The sequence below is a fragment of the Castor canadensis genome, chromosome 1, assembly GCF_047511655.1.
Source record: "Castor canadensis chromosome 1, mCasCan1.hap1v2, whole genome shotgun sequence".
In the NCBI taxonomy this organism is placed as follows: Eukaryota; Metazoa; Chordata; class Mammalia; order Rodentia; family Castoridae; genus Castor; species Castor canadensis.
The window spans coordinates 155,022,504-155,048,955 of NC_133386.1; the positions used below are offsets into that span (position 1 = coordinate 155,022,504).

General features: G+C 44.0%; 1 protein-coding gene across 10 annotated transcripts in view; it reads right to left on the reverse strand.

The window, feature by feature from the left end:
• Positions 1–26,452, reverse strand: part of Plekha7 (pleckstrin homology domain containing A7) — a 208,628-nt gene that overhangs the window by 131,209 nt on the left and 50,967 nt on the right. Inside the window, exon 1 of one of the 10 annotated variants that reach the window (XM_074042311.1) lies at positions 1,655–9,564. The exons of 7 other annotated variants lie outside the window; for them this stretch is intronic. In XM_074042311.1, coding sequence (XP_073898412.1) covers positions 1,655–1,737 — 83 coding nt within the window. In that variant the 5' untranslated portion in view covers positions 1,738–9,564. Of the gene's footprint in view, positions 1–1,128; positions 1,218–1,378; positions 1,614–1,654; positions 9,565–26,452 lie in introns of those variants that run through there. 2 more of the 10 variants (XM_074042339.1, XM_074042330.1) reach the window with 2 other exon arrangements.

Sequence of the window (26,452 nt, forward strand, 5' to 3'; positions counted from 1 at the left end):
CCCCACACACACACACACTCTCAAGAGTATTAACTTCCAAATCTGTTCCTTTTTCTTTTCATCACACTTACTCTACAATTCCTTGAGCCCTTCAGTGTACAGGACTGAGTCCTCTATCCTAAATCGGCAAAATTGTTAACAACTTCCCAAGTCTCCCAAGACACAATGCTGCCAGGTGGGCTGAATTTGGCAACTCTCTTCATGCCTGCCTCCAGCCAGCTTCCATTCATCCTGAGTTCAGCCTCCTCCACGCCCTCCATTTAAGGACTGGCTCCTTCTGCTTTCACTCCTTAGGACCCACCCAAAAATACCCCAGCACACCTCCTGCTTCAGGTGGAATCCACCTGCCAAGATGAGGAAGGAAACTGAAACTGCCTCAGGGAGGACGGGGCTCTCTGCTGAAAGCCCTGGGAGAGACAGGTCGGAGGACCACCTACCAGTGCCTCTGCCTGGGCCCACAAACCTGGGGCCTGAAAATACAGCAGAAAGGCACTTGTGGAGTATGGGCAGATGTTTTCAGGCTTTGGGGGCTGGTACTGGGTAACATTTTTCAAAACACTCAGTGTCTGGCCCTAAAAAGATTCAGGTCTCACACACCTGGTCTGGAAGCTTCATTAGGAAGCTGTCCTGAAACAGGAGATGGGAGTGACGTTGATATGGGAAGGCAAAGGAGGAAAGGTACAGGCTGTTCCAAAGTAGATAAAAACTAAAAGATGCTCTCTTGCTGCACTCCCTAGGGAGTCAGGCTGTCCCAGAGACAGGGAATGGAGGATCCCTTCCCGGGAGTGCTTGTTCTGAGGGGGGAATGTCTACTTCCTTCTCAGGAAATAGACTGCAATACCTTAAGCTTAAACCTTAAGCCAAAAGAAAAAGGGGAGGGAACCTGCAACCCACCAATCTCATTTCCAGATTCCCTCTCTCAGCCTAGACACATTAATAATTAACTTGCCTACCCAAGAGCTTGCTGGTATTGCCATAAAAGATGAGTAATGGCACCAGAGCACCGGCCCCATGCCCGCTGGCTTCAGGGCTCTGGCTGGGACGGGCCTCTGGAACAAAGCCCCTGCATTCCTCCAGGAAGGTGTGTCTGAAATCAGAGCTGTCACGGGCTAGAAACTGACCCCTTACCTCCTGCTTGACCGGCTCACCGCCAGCGTGGGTGCAGAGGCTCCCGGAGGAAGAAGAGGTAGGGCAGGTGCCCGGGAGTGCCGTGCAGAACGCGTGGCTAGGTCGCCTCTCCCCACCTCCCGACCCCCACCCTCCCTCCACTCCTGGCCAGCAGCTGTCCCCGCAGCCGGCACGCCTCCGGGTCTATAGGGCCCCCAACCATAGCCGATTTCGGGAAGCCGCACTGTCTGCTGAGAGATAATCCTGTTACCATGAACGCAGGCTGTACTTGGAGACTCGGTTCGTAAAACAAGGCAGCTCCCTCGGCGCTCTTTCCGATGAGTAACCCAAGGCGCCGGCTCAATGAATTCTCTAGCTGAAACTCCAGAGACGAGCTGTGGTTCCCATGCCGATGGCCGGCCACGAACCAACAGGCTCGGGTCAAACCGCGCCCAGACACAAAGCACCCCCGAACGCAGCCCGTGAACCCTGCGTCCTGCGACCCTCCAGCCTGCAGACCCCCGAAAGTTATGGCGCGTGCACACACCTGCCGGCTCCCCTTGGAGGCTCCCGCCAGCCCCCGAGGGCGGCGGGGCACGCGTCCCGGGGCGGGCAGCCCCACGGCTCCATGCGCTTGCTCCGCGAGCCCGGGCGCCGGCCACCGGTCAGCAGCGATGGGCGACGGAGGGCGCCAGGGCCGGGGCCTCAACGCGTCCGCGGCACATCGCGCGCCCTCCTTGTCCTCGCCAGCGCCTTCCCGAAGAGCCCACACCCACTTGACATCAGCACCGACCAAAGCACGTGGCGCAGCGCCAGACGGCAGACCCTGGCAGTCCAAAGGACGCCCCAGGTGCTGCGGCTCGGCCAGGACGGCGCGTCCCAGCACGGCACATTCCCTTCCTTGCAGAGGCTGCTGCAAAGGAGGCTGTTGAAAGATGGAGGAGGGGGGAGGAAAACCCGTAGAGGGGGCAGGACCTGCGGCCTCACAGCAGCGCCTGTCTGGCGCCCTGCCAGCCACCAACAGACCTGACAGTCTTTGCCGCAAGTACCCTTCTCTTGTGAAGACCGGGCTGTAGGTGCCCCAGTTTGCTGTCCTCATCCTACTCAGGAGCTCTCCAAGAGCCCTGACCTTGAATTCTCTTCCCCACAATGATTCAAGGAGTCCCCTCTTTAATAGCCTCCTACTAAACTGATAGGGCTGATTCTGACAAGTCGGGAAAGAATACTTGGTTAGATGTGGTTGGCCATCCCATCCTCCAGGAGGCCACTATCAGGCACCTGGAGAAGCAGACTATACCCTCTGCAGGGGTCTCCACACTGGCAGCCCCAGCTTTGTCTCCTTTCTCTCAGTGCCCTTGGCAGCAAGGGACCTCTCTCCTGGTTCTGCAGGAAATCAGAAGCAGCAACGCCCAGCAACCCACACACTCTTCTAATTCATTCATTAGCATCCATCCCAAATATTCAAGTGTTCAAACATAAATAAGGCTCAGTATGTGCCAGGAGCAACAGATAGAAGATAAAGTTCCTGCACTCAGAGCTGATACAAGCTGGTCAAGGAGAGAGATATTAAATGCAAAGTAATTGCAATGGTTACAAGAATATTAAGTGTAAGAGATACTACAAGAATGTACAAGGACCCCTCAACTGTTGTGGTAGTCAGGAAAGGCTTCCCTGAGGAAGTGACAGGGACATGAAGGGGATGTTCAGGCAAAGACAGAGATAATGAGGGTGTAAGCTTACTCCCATTCGCAGGTGGAGATGATTAAGCAGAAGCACACACTCCATGCCAGAGAGACCTGGCTTTTGTCCAGCAAGGGCATAGGACAACAGCTCACAGGCCCCGGGAGACAGCCTGGCTATATGTCCAAACAACCGTAGTTGTTTTATCATATCTCCCTCACCCATGGGTACCTCACCTCAAGGAAAGAGCACTGAACAAAGGAGTAGAAGATCTTCATTTCTGGCTCCAACCAAACATTGACTTGCAGTGTGGCCCTACAGAAATTCCATCCATTTGTTCTCTGGTTTCAGTGTTCTATCTAAAATGAGGGGTTGGATTAGGACAGTGCTTTTCCATATATTTTTAAACCCCATTCCCTTTTGGGACAAATATGCAAATGCCATTCCCATTCTGTAGCCTCTCTAATGACAAGACACAGAAATATTTTCCAAATCAAAAATTATACTGAATATGCATTTTAGAACTGCATATGCCACTCAAGTATTAAGCAACATGCTGTCTTGAGATTTATGCTGAAGACAGCTTGGAGGCAGGAGTAAAGAAATGGCCTCTGAGCGTACCTTTCTGTTATCTGTTCCACCCTCCACATGCACCCAGCCACCAGCACTTATCTCTACCCTCTTTTCATTTTCTTCCAGGATAAATTGGCCTGGCAATGAACAGAAGCTGTGGGTCATCCCAAAAAAATTAAAAAACAAAGCAAACAAACAAAAAAACATGTCATGGAAGACTCTTTTGAATAATTTCCAGTAATGCTGGGAAATAGACACCTTGAAGGAAGCATAAAATGTTTCTGGGGACAATTTGGCAATATGAACTAGGAGCTTTAAAAATGCTCATATCCTGTGAATCATCATTTCCACACCTAAGTATTTATTTATCCACAAGACATAATTGTGGCTGGGGTTGCTCATGTCACCATTTTCATAGCAGCAAATAACTGCAAATGGCCTAAATGAATAAGAAGGTTGATTAATATACTGTGGTACATCCTTACAATGGAGTACTTGCAACTTTAAAATTTATATATATTTACTGTAAAATAAAGCAAAATATTATAAAACAAATGATCCCAGTTGTGTGTGTGTGTGTGTGTGTGTGTGTGTGTGTGTGTTTTGTCTGGAGGTGGCAGGAGTGGTAAGCACCTTCCTTGTAGTGGCACTGTATTCACTTTTCTTACTGGTTGACTCTGACCTACGCCTTGAAGAAAAACATGTTGCCACCATGACATGTCATTCTCACAAGTCTTATCTATTAACCCATATTAAAGCTATAAAACCTTAATATTAAAACAGAATGTAACAAACCTTACAGGCAAACAGGGACGCAGGTCAATTCTTCATTACCACCCACTTAGGTTGAGGATTTGATAGTAATCTTAAAGAAGAAGAGTTTTGCCTCCAGACTTTTTTATCTCATATAGATTCTTCAGCTGTTCTTTCCTTGAGTCTAGCTCAATTATTTTCAAACCAGTGTGCATAAAACTTACTGTCCATGGTAGTTTAGGCTATGTTTGACTTTATAAAAATTTTTTTATCTTATACTCTGACTCTAGAACCTAATCACTGTGTGAAAGTTCAGTAAAAGAGACAAAAGGATATATACCAGTATGGTTAACAATGTCAGAATTATAGTTGATTTTTATTTCTTTCCTCTGGATTTTCTGGTTTTGCAAGTTTTCTGACAATAAACACATATTACTTTAGTGATCAAAGCATAAAATGCTCCTTAAAAAAATTCCCCAAAATATAAACTGAAAACAAACTATGCCTCAACTTAAAAAAAAAAATAAAGGCAACTCTGACCATGCCCTTCATCTCCCTCTCTTCTGCATGCAGGACACTGCCCCAGTTGGTGCCCCAACCCCCAAGGACAGACTGTCCATTGTCGCTAGGATACCAGCAGAAAAACTGGCAAGGAAATTATTTTTACATTTACCTCCTGGGTTGTGCTTATAATAATGCTCAAAAGCTTAAACTAAAGGTTCCAAAATGAAGCAGTCATGACCATCAGCTAACAGATCTATCCCCTTTCTACCAAATATTCTAGGTTCTTAATAACTGAGGGCACATAAAGTACATATCCTTGGTCCAAAGGACCAAGAACTGATTTTCCCAAACCTGTTGGTACCATCGAGCACACGGGCAAGGACCAGCTGAAGAAGAACAAGTCATAAATTAGATTGGGTTCAACCAATAATTATTTGGATGATCTGTGCCTCAACTTCTCTTTGGTAAACAACCTAACAGGAGTCCTTTTTTCCCTTCTAGAGGGGTAGATGTAAAAGCAAAGTGAACAGTACTGCCCAGTGTGGGGTATTATTATTTAGTGAAAGTATATGCTGGAACTTTTTTGGGGAGAGGGAGAAGGAAGCTGCCTAGCTTTGGGTTCTTTGGCACAAGGCTGTAAGCTGCAATTTGCCTCCCATTTTGCACTCTGCATGAACCTAAAGGGTTCACAGACTAAAGGAGCAAGCAGAGGGAAAGATAACTGCTTTCTCTTATGGCATAATTCAGGAATTCAAGTCAAGGACAAAAGACAGGTGGGCTGAACACCAAGCTGGGGATCCTGGTTTTTCAAATCACAGTAGCCCAACACCACCAGTGTGGGCTCTAAAGATGAAGGATCCTAGTATTATTCCGCCACTTTAATTCAATAAACATTTAATGCACTACTCACATTCTGTGCTCAAAATAAAACACATGGCTTCCAAGCTAGGCAGAACTGCCATTAGGTTACACTTTAAATCCACCTAGAGTCTAATCAAGCTAATTTTACTGTTATTGTGTCTATTAAAACATGGAGCCTTTGTTTAGAGAGCAAACAGAGGGGAGGAAAGCAGACACATTAAGGGCTGGGAATTTCGATTATTCCAGAATTGTTTCTGAGAAGGAAGTAACAAAAACAAACCTGAATTTATAAAGCAACTTCAGCAGAACCAAAGGTAACAAAAGGTCCACCCCCTTGACAGCTGATTCAGGGACAGAAATGAAGACCCCTGCCTCACCAAAGCGGGAAACACGGAACACAAGAACCAAGGAAGCCAAAATGAGCTGGGGATGTGAAGCCTAAAGGTCATTACTGGGGAGGTGGAACATATTTGCTCCATGGTCAGAGGTCAAAAGCTACTCAAATAAGAATTTTGATAAAATGAATGATTAATAATACATAGCTTTATAAATTTTGAAAGCTAAAAGTACAAACCAAATCACAAAATATCTAACTAGCTAGAGTACATGTATGACACGTGATATTTATCTTCTCTGTTAATCAGAATAAAAATGCAAGTTCTGGGCCCACTGGAGAGAATCTAATGTCTAGAATGAGTCCAGAAATCTGCACTTTAGCAAGTACCTCAAGTGCTTTGACTGTGTCTAGTCCGGAGACCACAATTTGAGAAATCTGAGCTAAAAAGCTATAGAAGCCTAACACGGTTGTCTATCCTTATCTTTCAGCAGCCATCGCTCAGGTAGACTCAATTCATAATTGAAAGTAAAACGGGCTGTCCAAAGAAGGTTATCAGCATCCTGGTGGCTTGTGTGAAGAGGACTTCTGCAGCTCCCTTCCACTTCAACACTCCTTTTTCTGATCCTCCTATCATTGCAGCCCATCTGGATCTGAGCCCCAGGAGTCACTTGCAAGGCCTGAGTGCTATGATAATAAGAAGTTTTCCAAAATAAGCTTCTGACACTCAGTCTTTCCAAATGCTCAGTTGCCCCCAGGTTACAGCATTTCCAGAAAAATCCCAACCTCGCTTGACAAAATACCTTCATATTTGACATCTCCTTGGCTCAGAGGAAGCGAGTGTGTGCTGGAGGTCAGGTTGAGGTTGGAAGGAGGAAAAAAGGCAATTTTTAAAGTTCAGCTGAAATGTCAAGAGTATGAAGCATTCCGTGTTTACACAGGGCTTTCCAAAACTGAGAGCAGCTTCCAAGCAGCTTTAAAAAAAATGACCATAACAACTTGTCCAATTAAATGGCTTTTTAGCATAACAGAAATAGTACCAAGCTTCTCATCCTTTGTCTCTGTAAGTTTAATCTCCTAATATAATTTATATTCTTACCAGCCCTGATTGTTTTATTTTTTATTCATATTTTATCTCTTTCTCCTAAAGCTGACTAGAATCTACTGTGGAACAGGAATAAATAGTGCACAGTTGTGACATCCCTGGATACTAAACTTTTGGATCCAGGAGCTTCGAGTGTAGCTCAAGTGGCAGAGCCTAGCAAATTCAAGGTCCTGGGTTCAATTCCAAGTATGGGACCTTTCAGATCCATATAATCAAAAAAGGTTGTTTATGTTGATAGAAACTGAAAGTTAAAATGAGGAAATACCCTAATTAAATATGTAAAACACTTTTGTAATTTGATCTCTTTGGGCAAAAAAGGTCTGATTATAATTAGCACCTGCACTGTTCATTTTTTCTCTTTCCCTAATTGCTTAAACAATAATTAATGGGAAAGAGGGTGAACCCTTAAGTACTACATGTGTATGGGTGATTTGGGGCTATTGCTATTCAAACCAGGAATAACAGAATGCCAGTTCAATAACTGTGCTACTTTATCTTCCAAATAAGACTTGTCAAAGCCACTGCAGGGAAACAGGAGGAAGACTCAATCTAAATTCATCCACAAATGAAGCTGGAACCTGCCCATCCTTTCCTGGTGTGGGAAGGTAAAGGCTTGTCAAAGCTTACTGCCCTTCTCTGGTGTCCTTATAAATACAGAAACAAGCTTGAGAATATGAAACAGCCAGTAGCCTGGTGCACAACTTTGAAGACATAAAAATTATTAGGTTTTCTAAATCACTGCCATGAGCCAAAATCCTCACTAAAACTAGCGGGCCAAAGATAGAACCAAAAGCTTCAGTGCAATTACAAACACCACTCGAAACTGCCTTCTTCAGGGATGCTTCCTTGCTAAAACACAACCGAATACAGCAATTACTCAAGCCCTGTGTAAAAGCAGCACATGTCTTTGAGGCTCATTCTCGAGGAAGCAAAGGGAAAGCAGTATTTTTGTCTAGCATTTTTAATCAGTAGAAGTCACTGGAACCAGGATCTTGGCAGTCCTCAAGCACACAGTGATGACAGATGCTTATAATACTTACCCTGAGGACTTGCAACCTTGTGGAAGAACAGACGGATCAAATATGCCTTGTTGCAGTTTGAAATGTGTTTTATTGCTTTCCAGTATCTTAAAAATTGACAAACCATGCAGTACACAGTAGGTGGCAACACTGAGCCAGGAGAACATTTCACTTGCCAACCTTGTTGAACAGAGAAAGTTTAATCTAATAATGAACTCCATTCTAAAAATTAGGTCTCTACTAAAATAATGACAACAGGGACAAAGTAATTAAAAACACATGCCTGACAAATTTGGAAGCAAAAGCACCATCAAATGTACTTCTTGGCATGTCGTCATTTCCCACAATCACTGGGCAAATCCAACTATTCCTTCAGATACCTAATTGTGCCTCTCCTCTTCCTTTCTCCCAATGGCATGTATGAAAATAATATCCAACTTTAATGTGCCTGCACTTCAGGAGGCAGTATGACAAGAGCAATAAACACATTCACTATGTGCAGAGACTAGGGAAAATGAGTTTTGAGACTGACTTTGCCAGCCCCAGGTGAGGACTTTCATTTCCCCAAACTCAAGACAGACTGGAATGCAGCAGCTGTCAGAAAGTAGTCATGGCTTGTGCCAGAAATTCCCTTGCTGAGCTTCTCTAATTGCCTAGAGATAAGAACCCATAACTCACACAGACACTTGTGGCTCAGGCTCAGAAAGAGCAGGCAGGAAGGAAAGAACACAGGCTCTGTCCAGATGACTCTGCTGTGACTTTAACAGCAGTGTGACTTGGGGCAAGCTACTTCCCTCATCTACACCTCAGTCTCCCCATCTGGGAGGACCACTGGCAAGGTGTACAAAGTACCCACTCAAGGACTGGACTTACTGCAGATGCACTGTAATTCCCTGGAGTTATCAATGATGGGCAGGAGCTGGTAGAATGGCTCAAGTGGTAGAATGCCTGCTCAGCAAGAGTGAGGCCTGAGTTCAAACTCAAGTACCAAAAAAAAAAAAAAAAAAACCAAACCAGTGGGCAGGCTTGAGATGGAGGTCAATTCTCTGGACAAGAGACAGTTTGTAACCTTGAAGGGGTCGCACTACAAGAATCAGTTACATAAAATCCCTGGTTGCTCTATCTTTATCCATTTGTTTAAGCAAATATTTACTGAGGACTTACAATGTACCAGGACCATGTCAGGCACTTGAGGACAAGATGGCCTAGACTCATGAGGTATCCAGTCCAGTGGAGAAAACAAGCTTTCAAAATAATCATACCAACAGATACAAATGTACATCTGTGCTAAGTACTGCAAAGGACAGACATATGGCTATCTGTAACATGGCCACCTAAAATGCAGCCACATGATAAGGGGTATTAATAAGAGATGCCACACAACTGTAATCCCAGCACTTGGGAGGCTGGGGCAAAAGGATTGAGAATTTGAGGTCAGCCTGGACTACAGAGTGAGATGCTGTCTAGAAAGAAGAAAGGGAGGGAGGCAGGAAAGGAGGAAGGGAGGAAGGGAGAAACAAAGGAAGGAAGGAAGGAAAGGAGGGAGGGAAGGAAGGAGGGAGGGGATGGGAGAAAAAGAAAAGAAACTGAAAAAATTTAACTTTAAGAGCTGGGTGGTGGTAAACACCTGTAATCCCAGCATGCAGGAGGCTGAGGTAGGAGGACTGAGTCTGAGGCCAGCCTGGACTATACATGGAGACCCTGCCCACCGCCCCCCCAAATAAAACAAGAAGGAAGGGAGGGAGGGAGGGAGGAGGGAATGGGAGGAGGGAAAGGAAGAAGAATACAAAGAAATTTAACTTAAAGAAACAAAATACAAAGCCCTTAGCTACCACTTAACCTAGGATGTTTTCTTCATCACGAATATGGTGAGCTCTACAATAACCCAGTCCCTTAATGTGCAGAATGTAAAGAATGGTATCTTTACATTTTTTTCCAGCCTCCTTAGTTTGTTTTCTTCCTCTTGCCCTAGTTCTGATTTCAAATTCCTATTTCTATCATATCATTGTGTCTTGTGTTCCCGGTGCCTGTGTGGAAGGAGGCAGGATACAAATAGAGGCTTATTAATACCCTTTTTAAGTTAAGGGGTTGACGAAGGAATGTGAGTCAGGTTACAGTAAAAGCACCTGCACACCCATGTTCATTGCAACACTATTCACAATAGTTAGTTATGGAAACAGCCAAGATGCCCCACTACTGACGAATGGATTAAGAAAATGTGGTATCTATACACAATGGAATTTTATTCAGCCATAAAGAATACTGAAGTTTTGTCATTTGCAGGTAAATGGATAGAACTGGAGAATATCATTTTAAGTGAATTTAGCCAGGTTCAGAAAGCCAAAGACTGAATGTTTTCTCTCAAATGTGGATATAGACGCAACACAAATACAAGAACTATGAAAAACAGGCCACACTAACGGGAGGTCACATATGAGAAAGGGAGGATAAAAGAAGGAAATTAAGAAGGTGAATATGGTTGATATACTTCCTATATAAAGAATGAATATGGCATTTTTAAAGCTGTTGAAATCACCATAAGAAGGGGACTAAAGTAGAAAGAAGAAAAATAGAAAGGATGAACCAATTCAGGTTATAATACATACAAACATGGAAATGTCACAATGAAACACCCTGCAAAGCTATCTTAAACAAACAAAAATGTCTTTTTTTTTTTTTTACAAAAATGGAGAACAGGAAGGGTCAACAGGTCTGGTCTAGGTGGGTGGTACCAGTGGGATGGGGGAGGATATAAGAAAAGGGTATAGGAGGATGAACATGGTGAAAATACTGTGTATGCATATATACAAATAGAAAAATGAGACCTGTTGAAACTATTCCAGGAATGGAGGAAGGGAGGGATGAAGGAGAATGATGGAGGGAGTGAATTCAACTATGATATATTGTAAGAATTTTTGTAAATGTCATAATGTAACCCTGATACAATAATAATAAAAAAAATAAAGATTTTACTTCATGAAAAACTAAAATAAAATAAAAGTTAAGGGGTTGAGCTGGGAAGAATGAACAGGTTGCCCTGTGTGTCCCTGCCTGGTGTGTTTCCCCAGAGAAAGATGTGTGGCTTGGTCCACTTCTACTCAAGCAGCACATTCCTTGCGATTTACATAATCTTGCATGATGGTACTTCTTTCCTGAGCTATTTAATCATATTGGCTCTGCCCCAACAAAAGCTTTCCTTTTGCTAATTTTTTTTTTCTCTGAAATAGTCATTGACCTATATTTACAGCTAACCTACATTCTGGATATTCTGGAAGAGTTGCTCCCTATCTCTTTTTTTGCTTGTTTGTTTTTCAGTTTTACTCTTAAAAGACCATTTTTTAACTGCACAGCCATGGCCACATACATAAAAACCCTTCATCAGAGCTTACGTAGTGAGCTTTGGATGAGAAGTTACCCTCCCCCCATGTGAGTTAACCTTCACATGCTGGAGGCTGAAACTGAATAGAGGCTGACAGAGGAGATGTGGGAGAGGGCATGACCAGTTTTCAATTTGCAGTTTTATTCGTTCCTCATTAAAAAAAAAAAAAAAAGGCAAGTAGAAAACTCTGTTTCTCTTCCCAGGAAGAAGAAATCTTTATAAATGATAAGCAAACAAAATTCCAGGAACTTCAAATTGTGGTTCTTAACCCTTTTTTAGTACTGGCCATTTTTGCTTTTTGGCCTGATTCCAGAAGGAAGGGAAGGAGGGAGGGAGGGAGAGGGGGGGAGGGAGGAAAGGAAAGTACCTGAGGGTGCCAAGACAACAAGCAGTGTCAAGAACATTTGGGAAAAAAAAAAAAAAATCTAAGCAATATTTATATATAATATAGACAAGAGCTATGAAGATTAACAAGAATTAAATTTTTTACTTCTTTAGTTTATTTTTAATAAATTAAAAAGAAAAAAAGAATACTACATGTTATTGCAAAAATACAGAAGTGGGACAAGAATGCCTGAAGTTTTAGATGCTGAAATTGGGGGAGCACGATGCAGGAGACTCACAAATCCCAGGTTTAAACCCAGACAGATATGGTTAAAATGTCACTCATGAAGCAGATCACTCACAGACACTAGTCTTTTCTTTTTTTCTGTCTTCATGTTCCCCAGAGCAGCTAGCTTGATCACACAGCACACCCCGTGTCCCTCTCATCCTACCAGGCTTTCTTCCCTTCTACCAGGCTTTCCTCCCATTATAAGGCAAAGGATTCCTGGTTTGCTGTAAAGACCATGAAGGGTAACAGGCTGCCTTGGCTTAGGAGGCAGTTGCGGGCAAAGGAAAGAAGCTGCCTGGGCAGAGGTAACTGACCACAGTGAGGCAGCAAAGACCAGACACATTTCACTGACACTCAGATCTGGTAAGAGTCAGTCATCACCACAGGAAGTAAAGTCAGAAACCCAGGAAACCACAGAATGGTCCTAGGTTTGGCAAGCCAAAGCCAGGGCCACTGGGACCTGAGACAAGAAAGGTGAGGAAAGGGCCACCATGAAGATAATCTGTGTGTGTGTCTCCATCTTCATAAATAGCCAGAACTTTAAAATGCCTCACTCAAACAGAGTGAATATGATCAAAGTACATTTTATGTATATATGAAAATATCACAATGAAACCCATTTGTACAATTAATATATGATAATAAAAAACAGCTTCACCCAATAGAATTGCGCAGGTCCTCCTCCCCAACCCCTGCTGATGGAGTGGCTCAAGCAATAAGAAAGCCTGCCTAGCAAGTGTGAGGCCCTAAGTTCAAACCCCAGTGCCACCAAAAAAAAAAAAACAATCTCCTCAACCCCTGCCACTGGGCTGTAACTTCCAGGGAAAGGACTCCCCGGTGTCTGCTTCTTGACCCAGCCCTAGCACTGAGCACGGCACACAGAAGTCACATGAGAAAATGAAGAACTCAACTACTTTGGGGCAAAGGAAGAGAAGTACCTCATTTCTTCCTCTGGAGGCTCACAGATGCTCTGTATCAGTAGATGCTCTAGAAGTGGTTCTTCTAAAAGCAAATAAACTGCATGACATAACCAGTAAGTGTTTAAAATTAAATAAATATAATTATCATGTTTAAAAAGAGTGAATGAATCCAGTAAACATTGATCCCTTTGCTTCTTCACTTCTGTAGGCAAGTTAAAAGTGGCAAACAAAATCAGAGGAGTGATTGAGACTGGAATTAAAAGCCAGTGGTGGCTCCCTGAGGCTACAGACACTGGCATGCTCCTCTGCTAGCCACCTAGCCCTCAAGCCATTTCTGTTACTCTATTCTGGGAGAGGGAGTTTAAGCCTGAAAGTAACACTAAGACCCCAGTGCCCTCTGCTTCTGAGAAGCAACTCAAAGAAGCAGTGGCACACTTCTCCCCAACCTCACCCTAGTGCCTGCCTATCTCCAAGAAAGAACTACACTCAGAAGAGAAACGTACTAGAGGCAATGTTCAAATAGTTGCCCAGCTAGCTGCATGAGTGGTCAGCCCAACCCTGAGGTCCCCAGATGACCTTCAGAAATGGGTACCCTCTAAGATTTCCTTAATTCAATTGGATCAAACATTAATGGCCAAACCAAGGCTCTGTAATTTCAGAGCTAGACAGTCCTCAAAAACCACAGCCCCAAGGCTCTTCCCTTTAGGCATCTCTGCCAACTAGTCCAGCATGGACCCTTCACTGATGAGGGACTCCTTACCTTTCAAGGTAACATACTGCATGTTTGGGCAGCTCTATTGAAAGGCTGGGTTGCTACAGTATTTTTCTGAAAAATGAGATTGTTTCTAAGACATTCGGGAACAACAAAACCATGGAGAAAAGCACCACAGGAGAATTTGACTCAATTTCCTTCCATCAGCCTGAGAAACTTCTAACTTAGAACCACTGAGTCAGACAGTCTAGAACGAAAACTGATGACAATAGTGGCTAGCAGTTACTGCACATGTACTATGAGCCAAGCATAAGCTGAGAGCTTCGCAGGCACTATCTCATTTAATACAGCATTTAATTCTCATACTCTCCTTTGAGCATAATATTATTTATTACCTTTTCTTACATGAGGAAATGAAGCATCAGAGCATTTATATCACTTGCCCAAGGTCATGAAGTGAAGAGGAAGTTGAGCTAGAAATGAAACCCAAGGTTTTGTATTTATTTTGTTTTGTTTAGAGGTAGAATCCTTTAAAAAAAAATGGGGGAGGGGGGAGGAGGGTCAAAACCTAATATGTAAGATAAAGCAGCACTGTGAGCGAAAGCCCCTTAAGCAGTACACAAACACAGATGCTTACAATTAATAAACGTATCTCGTGCTCCTCTACAAAAAGTAGCTCTCTAAGGAAATTCTGCTGCTTTGCTCACTCCTGTGCTCCAGTGCAGCACTGGGCACACAGAAGACACTCGATAAATAGTGCTGGCTGAGTGAATCCAATATTTACAAAGTGTTTACTGTGATAGAGACACTGTAAGTTTCTAAAGACCTGACATGTTTTAGCCCTCCAACAGGTTGTGCTATCCCCATTCTACAGATAAGAAAATGAAGGCATGGAGAGCTCAAATGGCTTTCCCAGGGTCACACACCTGAATTCAAATTCAAATGCTGGGGTGGGGTGGGGTGAGGTGTCAGACTTTGTGCTTCATTGACCATGCAGAACCAAAGCACTAGATCTCAGACTAGATCTCAGGAGAAAAACTTCAAACCTGTGGGATGCATTTAAGGCCATGCAAATAGTTAACAACAGGGGATCTGATTCTTAGCTGGGCCTCCTTCTACTGTTCACCATTTCTGCATCCCTGGTGTCCCACCTTGTATTTTCCCTTCGCTCTCATGATCCCCCTACGAGGCAGACATGAGGGCTTTTAGCATCAGCACTTCAGAGCTGAGGAAGCTACTCTGAATGCTCAGGCATGCTGCCCATACATGAAGCATGCCTGTGACCAGAGCCCACTTCAAAGTTGCCACAGCTCAGGAGTTTAATCTGTTCTGGATATTGCTGTGTGAGTGGCCAAAAAACAGTGTAATCCCAAAACAACAACAACAAAAAGAGACCAAGGAAGCAGAGTGCCAGAGAGAAGGGTAAGGAAGAGGGTGAGTGCTGCTTTTGTGGATGTTTCACAGCAGTTGATCCCCACCAACAGTTTACAAAGGAGTTGCAGTGTGTTCCTGTAGACTGCAGTCAGCCGGGCTCTGCAGCTCTGCAATAAAACTTCAATCGGAGCACAGCAATTTCTCCACTTAGGCAATTTTCTTCTCATTACTCAGAGATGTTAGAAAACTATCTTTAAAAATAGTAGATAAGCCACTAAATGCTCTTTAGATCAGATTCCATAAAATTCCCACTTCAAAAAAGCATCAGTGATAATAACACTGCTTGCATTCAAGGTCAAGTTGAATGACTCTGAGTAACAGTTCTGAATGGCTATTCCAAATTCCAAACCTACCTTTTGAATTTGCAAACAGAGTAAACACTAAACTTATCAACTGAGCCCCAAAGCTGACTTAAAAGTCAAACTTAGCAATGTCTGATGAAACACAATGTCACAAATGCAATTAATTTTCTGGTACCCACATTTGTAAAAGTAAAATAAAACTAAATCCAGTATACTTTATTTGATCCAACATATTAAAAATATTATCATATTCAACATGATCACTATAAAGTTATTACTGAGATACTTCCTTTTTTAATAAGTCTGAAATCTGGGGTGCATTTCACGTTCGCAGCACATCTCAATCTAGACTAACTGAACTGCAGGTGCTGAATGGCCACATGAAGCTAGTTGCTACCCTTTTGTTGTTGTTTTGCCATACTGGGGTTTAAATTCAGGGCCTCAAACTTCCTAGGTTCTACCACTTGGCCATGCTCCCAGCCCCTAGTGGCTATCTTTGTGGACAGCACAGACCTGAAGCTTTCAAATCACAGTTGCAAATGCCTGGCACAGTCCCTCCTTCCACCTGACACAAAAAAGTGCACAGACAGCTTGCAATCAGAGGCTTTTGAACAGCAAGAATTTGCCCTTGGGCCAAAGCACAGGCTCTTGCTCCTTATTTTACAACATTAAATCCTATCAAATCAACTGCAGGCTTAAAAGATACATGCTATGCTGTAGTGACACTGATTAAGTCATCAGGGGGTGAGCTGGGAAGAAGGGATTATTGTAGTAAGTAGAAATACTGGCAATCCCTTGAATTTACAGAGACCAAATGGAACTAAGTGCTCACATTCCTAATCTCTTTAGACATCCACGCTGACGACCCTGTGACACCAGGAACCTGGTGACCAAGAGATCACGCAGTAGCACCTAGGGCTGCCTCAGAGTCCTGAGTTTCCCAAGTCTTCATGCTCCCTGTCACATTTGTTAGGTAACAGTCTCCCCAAAACCTATAACCAGCATACCACATGCACCCCAGAGCAGAATAAACTAGCTAATTAATAAATAGTTACATGATTAAGTGAAATTGTGTATACAAATGGAAGAGCCAGTCTTAACTAGTACAATGTTTCCAGAACTCTTTCCCCTTTATTCTTTGTATAATTACCCTGAGTTCCCAAACAGCCACAAAGGCAAAATTACCAAGGCACTTATTTAAAATAGGCACTTCCAGCCCTGTTTAATATGCTGAAGCATTTTTTTAGGGGAAAGAGGACCCCAGAATCTGTATTTTTAAGACAGTTCCCATGTGATTCTACTGTTGTCTCTCTTTGGGAAGAGACTATAGCAAACCACCTCTCCTTAAAAAAAAAAAACAAAAAACCCAATGTGCACAATGGCACACAACACAAAGTGTGCTCCTCTCCACCCACTGGACTTCATTCATTCAACTGAATGGCTGGTACCATTCCAGTTGCTTAGGCTGGGGTGTGATATGGCAGACAGGCTTATGAGGCTCGTTGAATTCATGCTGAGTAAATGGTCGAAGATGTTTTTCTCTGCAATTTCAGTGAAATTTCCTCCAAGGATCCTAGAGAAATTTCTTCTCCAACATTGATAATAATTTCAATAACCAATATTTACTGAGTGCTTACTACATTCCACAAATATCATATTTAATCCTTCATTCTGTGAGGCTGGTGCTATTGTTTTGCATCAGAGGACTCTGAGGCTCAGAAGAGTTCATACGTTTAAACAAATTTAACCTGAGGTGGGGTCTGTATAATACAAAAGTTTTGCCATTATCCTTCCTAATACTAGGTTTCTTTCCAGCATCTGTGGATGATTGAGCTGGCATAGTGGCTCAATCCATGTGACTGACTGTTGTCTGCCTTCCCCAGCAGCCTGAAAGTTCTTTAGGACAGTACCTCTTTCTATTATGTATCTCCTCTACACCTGGAAATGTTCACAAAGCCTGGTAGTGCTTGGTTAAGAGTTGGATGGGAAGGCGGATGAGTAGGTGGGTGGATGGATGGATGGGATGGATAGATGGGATGGATGGATGGATGGATGGGTGGGTAGATGGATGGGATGGATGGATGGATGGATCGGTGCATGGATGGCTTTTAAAGACACTTTCCAGGTAATTCTGCTATTGTCCCTATTTGGGAAAAGACTGTACAATGGATGTCTGATAGGAGCAGGAGGTCAAAATCATAGGATTGTATCAGCTGGGCAAATGGTATGTGGCATTTGCTGGAATGAAGGACTGAAAGGGGGCACAAAGTGGGGGAGTAGTTGGGACAAGAGACTTGAGGAAAAGAAGGTACAGTTAAGGAATGCAACAAGAGTCATATCAAAAGGTGGTTTCACAAGATTCAGGGGTAGGGACTCAGGAAAAGGCTGGACCCTGGGCCCAGTAGGAGCCTGATCAGGGACAATAAGTCCTACAAAGTTTGGTACTTTCTCTGGTCTCGCTGCTGCTTTGCCCTCCCAGAGGCAGCTGGTGCCCTTGGCTTTGTTTACAGGGAAAATATATTCCCTGGCTCACAGTCCCACCTGCTCAGAAGGAAGCGTCAGGCATGATCCCACAAGACCCTTCCACTGGTTTTGTCCTCTCAGGGGGAAGCCAGAGACACCACTGTTGGGGAAGTCCCTGACTTTCTCAACTTTCCCTCACGGGGGCAGCAGCAACCCTCTTTGGTGCTACCCACACTCTTCCATGGGGATGTCTCACTTGTGGTCTTGTTCTGTAGAGACCTGAAGTGAAGGTGGGCAATGCTGGTTAGGGAGCGAGGACCCATGCCTGCCCATGTCCAGCCAGCCCCAGGCTGAGGCTTCTGGACTTTCTCCCTGTGCCTTCTCCAAACAATTCAGTCATGGATACCAGCCCGGGTGGGGACTGGACACCCCCACCTGCTGAAGCTCCCCACCCTGAAAGTGTGAAACCCTTTGTCCTTTCCTCCTGAAATAATCACAGTAGGATGATTTCAGCCCGAAAGTGAGGGTAAATGAACTTTACAATTGGACATACACTATGCTTAGAGTTGGGGACTCGCGGGGATTTTGAATTGTTTGTGCTGCCCTTTTGATGTGTTGAAAGAATTTCACTTTCACGTCTCCCAAGAGGCTTACAGAGTCAGCATGCATGCCCACAAGCCCCTCCTTCACTGCCTAATTAGAATGGCAAATCAGGACATTTGAAGACTCCAGGTTTTGAAGAGAAAATTCTGTAGAAAACACCGTTAAGAGAGGACTCATTACCGACAGGCCCCGACTTGCCACAGGTCCTAATGAGCCTTCTTCTAGATGCGGGCCATGGCAACACATACAACACACAGAGAAGAGCCAGGAGAAAACACTTCCTCAGGCCACGCTGGGCACCATGAGGCACCTTCCTCTCCATGACTAAGGTGAAAGAAAGAGGATACATGCTCCACCCCAGCTGAGGAGGCAGCAGGCCCCTAATCCCCGGGCCATCTGAGCTGCTGGCTCCAAGGCACAGTTACCTCAGCACCCCTGGAAGCAAGGAAAGAACAGAGGCCGTGGTCTCACACACCTGGGAAGCTGGAGCACTTTTAGCATGTGTTGTGACCACTGACTGGGCTACTATTTTTTCAATTAGTGGGTTGTCAAAACATACCTAAAGGTATCACCTTATACCGCTTAGGATAGCTATTATCAAAGAGATGAAAGATAACGAGTGCCAGGCAAGATGTGAAGAATGGGTGGGAGTGTAAGTTAGGATAGCCATTATGGAAACTTATATGGAAATTCTTAAAGAAAAAAATGAAGAACTGAGGACCATACATCCCAGCAATACCAGTACTGCTACATATTCAAAGGAAATGAAGTGAAAATATCAAAGACATCTACACTCCCGTGGTCACTGCAACACTACCACAACAGCCAAGATATGGAACTAAGCTAAGTGCCCATCAGTCAATGAACGGATAAAGAAAATGTGGTGTATACACACAAGAGAATAGTACTCAGCCATAAGAAAGGAGGAAATCCCGCCATTTGCAACAACACGGATGAACCTGGAGGACACATTATGTTGACTGAAACGTCCCAGTCACAAAATGACAAATACCACATGATTTCGCTTATTTGTGTAGGGCAAAAAGGCCAAACGCATAGAAGGAGAGAATGCTGGTTCAGAGACTAAGTGAAGAGTGGGGTAAAGATGTTGGGGAGATTTTATACAAAACTTTAAAACAGGAGGACTAAACTCAAGAGATCTATTGTACATGAAGATGACTATAGTTAATAACAAGACATTATATACTTGAGAATTGCTAGGAGACTTGGTTTTAAAGAGACTCACCACAAAAAAGTTTGAGATACTGCATATGTTAAACAGATTGTTTAGCCATCCCATAATGTATTCACACACCAAAACACAACACTGTACACAATAAATACATGATTTTTACTTGTCATTTAGAAAAAGACACCTGACTGGAATGTCCTGCATTTCCTCACCCTTCGTGCAGCTCAGGAAGGTGTGAGCAGTAGCAGCCAAGGGGAAGAAAGGAGGCTAGATGAGCTTATGTCTGCAAACACGCATATACGTATGCACACGTGTGCACACACAGGCAAACACATGAGCGCACACACACACACACACACACACACACACACACACCAGCCTCTCCAGCAAATTCATAGGAGCTGAAGAAGATTAGAAAGCACACTTGAAGCAAGAAAGTATTTCCTAGGCCAGGAGGGGTGATATACACCTGTAATTGTGAGTTCAAAGCCAACCTGAGCTAGTAAGACTGTCTCAAAAAAAGGAAAGAAAAACTTTTTTTCTCACATCAAACACACACAGAAGTGCTTTAGAAAGACTTGTCCGTGACCTCCAGAATTCCCACAGCCCCCAGGAAGACCTGATCCCCACTCTAGGGGCCTCATCAACACAGAGGGAGAACTGCAGGCCCTGTAGGCAGCAGGTCTACACGGATACCACACTCCATCATCCTTAGGGCAGCATGACACCCAAACCCTTATGATCTGAGTCTTTCTTCTGCTGCTGCCCTCCACTGTAGTCATCCTGCCAACTCAGACCCCATCATTCTCATTCTCTTGATTTCTCACCTCCAAGCCTTGTGTATGGTAGGTCCTCCTCCCAGAAGTCTGCCCCACTCCCACTCACTCATTACAGTATCTGTCTGCCCACCGCACTTGGGGAAATAACAAAGAGAATTAGGAATTGCATCTTGTCTCAAGAATCAACCTAGTACAGGCACTAAGACATTAGATGTAAATCACAACAATAAACTAAAGTACAAAACAGAGTAGCAAATACTCTCAGAGTACAGAGATTGTGAGCCATAGAAATTCGGAGGAGGTACACAGTATGATGGCTCACACCTGCCATTCCAGCTACTTGGCAGGTGGAGATTAAAAGGATCACAGTTCCAGACCAGCCTGGGCAAAAATCTCAACCAACAAGCTGTGCAAGGTAGGTTCTTGCCTATAATCCCAGTTATAGGCATGCTGCCCTAAGGATGAGGCATAGGTAGGAGGATCACAACCCAAGGCTGGCCCCGGGCAAAAGCCTGGCACCCTGTATGAAAAAATAGCTAAAGCAAAAAAGGGCTGAGGGTGTGGCTCAAGCGGTAGAGCACCTGCCTAGTAAGCACAAGGCCCTGAGTTCAAATCTTAGTACCCAAAAAAGAAATTCAGAGGAAGAAACTGAGCTGGACAGAGGAGAGTGGAGAGGAAGGAAAGGCCAGAACAATAAGCCAAGATGAGGTTCTCAGATAGACAGACTGGTCAATAAAGTCACACAGCACAAACAGTGCAGGAACTAGACCTGTCAATAGGCTTTGTACCAGGTGATTAAGAGGCCAATCAAATCTGAGAGAGTGGAGAGTGACACCCAAGACAGAAAATAGTTAAACAGTGGGTGAGCAAAGGCAGGAGGACTCATGGGGGGAAGGGGATGGCAGGGGAAGAGAGAGCTGAGAAGGTTTTCCCCTTCACTACTGGGCCATGCCCTAGCATCTGTGAGATGAAAAAGAGAAAAAAGGGCATAGATATGACTACCATTTCAGGGTGAGATAGAAGAGCACCCACAGCAATGGGAGACAGGCCCAACCCACGGCATGTTCCAAAGACCCAGTTCATCCTGACCCAAAGCTGCCTCTTGATGCTCCAGACAGCTGGAGAGAAAGAGAGAAAAAGGCTGTAGGTGTCCATAAAGAGACTGCCCTGTCTACCTCTCCTTTAGGAAGATCACATAAATGGGTTTTTCCATAAAAGAAAATCTCTGCTGGAAATAAGAGTCCCAATTCCTAAGCATGGTCCATAGGCCCACTGCAATCCAGTGGTCAAGTGCTAGCCAGTCTGGCCTGCCCTCATGGTCACTCAGGTACCTCAGCCTTATTCACTCATCCTCAGCCTCACACACCTACCTTCGAACTCACACACTTACCCTCCTCAGCCTCACGCACCTGCCCTCAGACTCACACGCCTGCCCTCGGCCTCACACACCTGCCCTCAGCCTCACATATCTGCCCTCAGCTTCATGCACCTGCCCTCAACCTTACACACCTATCAACTTGAATCCCTCAGCCTGAGCCTTTCCCACCCAGGTGAACGCTCACTTGGCAACTGTGCACCGAACACCTCTTCCAAACACCTTTCCAGGACTCAGACAGCCCTGCCTAACTTCCAGGCCTTCAAGCCCTGATCAAACTTGTCCTCCCCAGCCCCTCCCTGTTCACACTCCCCAAACTCCTTCCTCTGCCTTCTTGCCACACTCAGAGAATCCTCCCATCTTGGTGCCCTCCACTCATGCAGAAATCACCCACTGAGTGTCGGCCTCCAGGTCAAAACTGTTAGTAAACTCCCTGAGGGCCAGAAAACAGTCTTATCTATATCCCAGCATCCTTTCATCACTTTAAATAACACTTCCTGAGAGCATGCTATGTGCCAACCTGCATTATCTCACTTAGCCCTTCACAATTTCAGAGTTCATTATCCTCCATCCTGCAGAGACAAAGACAACCAATGCTCAGAAAGAAGCATTCTGTGTCTCACCCAAGGCCACTCAGCTAAAAAGCAGGCACAGGGACAGGAACACAGGCAGTGTCACTGTGTCACTGTGCTGTCCAGTCCATCCTTCCCCTCACCTGCTCAGTTAATGTTTGTTGATTGGATAGGGACGGCTGAGAATGCTCCCCACCAGGCATATTCGGTACAGAGGGGAGATGTTATGATGATGGTGGTGGTAACAGTGATGGCAATGACAACAACACTGATGGTGATGTTGACAGTGATGGCGACAGTGGCAATGATAATAATGGTGCCTTCTACCAAGCCCTTACCATGAATCAGACTCTATGTCAGGTGATTTACCTGGATCAGCTCACCGAATCTTGGCCTTAATGATTTAGACGCTTCTCTAAGCCCCAGTGTGTACTACAGAAATGGAGGCCCAGGAATGACAAGCAACAGCACCCAGACACAGATCCAGGCAATCTAACTCTGACACCTGACTTTTGTCCACTGGGTTATGCCACCATCTAGACAGGCTGTAAAAATTAAAATCTAGAGGCAATACAAAACCAAATAGGAAGGAGAAGATTGAAGACATTTCTGGTGTATTAACTAATCAAGGGTTTGAGAAGGGCTTTTTTGTTTGTTTTCTAGGGGATTTTTTTCCCATAATACTGGGATTTGAACTCAGGGTCTCACATTTCTAGAAGGCATTCTGCCACTCAAACCATGCCTCCAGCCCTTTTTGCTTTAGCTTTTTTTTTTTTTTTTTAATACTGGGTTTGAACTCAGGCCCCACCCTTTGAGCCACTCCACCAGTCCTTTTCTGGGTTAGGTATTTTCAAGATAGGTTCTCTCTAACTATTTGCTGAGGCTGGCTTTGAACCATGATCCTCCTGATCTCTGCCTCCCTAAGCAGCTAGGATTACAAGCATGAGTCACTGGTGCCCAGTTGCTTCAGTTATTTTTCAGATAGGGTCTTGCTTTTGCCTGGGGCAGACCTCAAACTGAGATCCTCCTATCTCCCCCTCCCTCATAGCTGGGAGGGAGAATTAAAACTAACTGGTCAGTTTTAATCAAGGAGACTTCCTGGAAGAGTTTGTCCTCAGCTGCAGATTTTAAAGACAGGAAGAATAAAGTGAGGGGCTCAGAGGGACAAGACTGTTTAGATAACAATGTGCAGCAGTGATGTAACCATGATATTCAGCCACCTCTAAATAGTAGCATCTCTGTGCTTCTATTGGCCCTCAATTCCCTGTCTTGAGGAAAAGTGTGACTTCAGAGAAAATCAGGTCCAGATGAGGAAAGAACCCGAGTGTGGCCTCCACTTTCATACTACAGAGTGCCAAGCTACCTTATCCATGGGCACAGTCTGACCCAAAATGGGCACAAGCATTTCTCCTCTTCCCTCTTAATGACAGAGCCAGTGAATTTTAGCTGGCGTGTTGTAACCCAGAATAAAGGCAGTATTTCCATACAGTTACTACAGCCATGTGAGTAAGTTCTGATGAATGAGATGTAAATAGAATGACCATACAGGACTTTGTGGAAGTATTCCTAGAAGGGTAACAGCGTGTGTTTGGGAAACAAAAGAGGAAAGGGAGGTGATCCTATTCCCTCTGCCTGGCTGTGAGATGAACATCATGTGTTAGGGAAGGCAAAGGAACAGAACAGAGCACTTGGGGCCCAGAACACTTTGTGAAGCTAGTCTAACAGTTCTGGGATGACCTACTTCCAGACTTTTATGTGAAAGAGAAAAAAAATTTATTTAAGTCAACATCTGATTTAAGTTAACATCGGATTTTCTTATCATTTTTAGCTAAAGATAACCCCAACTAATACAACTAGGAATAGTCATTTTTAACTTTAAAAAATTCTAAAACCTCCAACACAACAGCAATACTTTCAGCATTTGTTGACTTTAAAAATACTAAGGTAGAGGATATAAGGATGTGTACTGAAAGCTGTTGAAAAATGGGGGGGTAGGAGGTAAAGGGGTAAGGGAGAGAAACGGAAGGGATTGAATGGACCAAAGTAAAGCACAACCACAGTGTGGATACATTGAGACACTCTTTGAACATCAATTTAAATATTAATAATGAAAATTAGGACTGTAAAATAGGCACAGGGTGTGGGGGGTGGTGAAAGAAGGAGATGAAGGTGAGGGTATATGGCTGATGGGCTTCGTATACCTATATGAAACAGAACTAAAAATCCCCTTGCAATTGTTTAAGTGGGAAGGGAGGGGGCTGAGGGGGAGAGATGATGAGGGCAATGTAACTAATGTACAATATAAGTCTAATTGGAATTGTCACTATGAATCCCCCCTGTATAATGAATATATCCTAATAAAAAATAAAATATCCTAATAAAAAAGAATGCTGCCTACAAAAAAATTAAAAATACTAAAGTACTAAGAGTTACTATGTATTCAACAAGGCTTTTTCATGAATTGACTAAATTTAAATGAATTTGTATTTAATTTTTCAGTGGCACCATTTGAAGAATAGTCCTTCTTTTTGACAAATGACACATTGTTTATTCAGTCTGTGGACAGGATTAGTGTCCACGCAAATTTGCTGACCACCACAGTAATGCTGAGGCTCCTCCCCGTGGGGTCAACAGCCCATGCTGGGCAGCACAGAGGCTGGGTGCTTCACAAATTTCACAAAGCAGCTGAGGTGGAGCTCCGGCTGCAAGGCTCAGGATTAAGTTACCAAGTGCATTGGAAGGGCCCCAAGCGGGGGAAGGGCTCGTGACCCCACCAGATCACATATCATCATGGCCCAGTCTTGAACATTGGGCTTCAGTGTAATCAGTAAAATGCCTTGTACTGACTGATTAAATGAATATATGCATAAAAATAAGTCTGAAGAAACCAAAGGAAGTTATAAGAAAGTTCTTTTCTGAATGCTAGAGGCACTATAACCTACAAAAAGTCTTAAAGTCCTAAGAATTTTGTGCTCCCCCAAGAGCCAGAATTATTCTGGCATATGACTGCAACCCCAACTACTTGGGAGGTAGAGATGGGGAGGGTCGTGTTTTGAGACCAACCTGGGCAAAAAGTTAGATGTCTCCCCCACTTCAACAAACAAGCCAGGTGTGGTGATGCATGTCTAGAATACCAGCTACATAGGAGGCATAGGTAAGAGGATCACGGTCTGAGGCTGGCCCAGGCCCCTCTCAAAATAATTATGACAGCCTGTCTGAAAAATACTTAAAACAAAAATGGCTGGGGGTGTGGCTCAAGTGGTAGAGTACCTGCCCAGCAAGCACAAGGCCCTGAGTTCAAAGCCTAATACCACCAAAAAGAAAAAAAAAAAAAAAACAACTATTATGCACACTATCCCAACTTAAAGGCTAAATAAGGTAGAGATCAAATGGTAAGGACCAGGGCTTTTCAGAATGGTAATAAACCTAAGATCAGGATTGCATGTTTGCTGGGTAAGACTTCATATACTTTCGCACTGACAGTTTCCATCAGAGCTCTTTGCTGAGTATGATTTAATGTCTGAGTAAATAGCTCAGCAGTTAAGGACACAACTCAAGCTCCCTGCTAAAGGTCAGTCTCCTAGCTCCCTGGAAAGGACCATGTTTTTCTAAGTTTTCCTGCTCAAATATATGAAAATTCTCTTTAGTACACAGGAAAATGCAAAGCAGATTTAGACGGTGCTGAAGCATGTCTTCCCTTCCCACCGCCTCCCTCCAGAAACTGGTGAGACAGGAATATGACAGATTGCATCAAGTTTATAAAATAACAACCTACCTTTATCACGGTTAGGAAGCTGACTCACCACACAGAAACTTCTACAATGTTCAAAAACTGGCCCCTCCGACTCACCAGCAGTGCAATGAGGGGGAGTCAAAGTCAGGTGGAAAGTTCTGGGCTCACCCAGCAGGAAGCAAACTCAAACCAGATGCAGAGAGAAGGCCGCCAGCTAAGAGGGATTTGTAAGGGTTTTGGTCTTATGTATTTTTTAAATAAAAACACCACCATGAGTGTTCACTTATCCAGCACTATTGAGGCAAAGAAGAAAGACCTAATACTGTTGGATATGGAAATCCTCCAAAAAAATATTATTTGGAAAAGAACAAAATAACAGGAGTGTTATGTATTATTTTCGTTATGCTATTTCATTTGAAATCATCTCTGCAAAGACCTG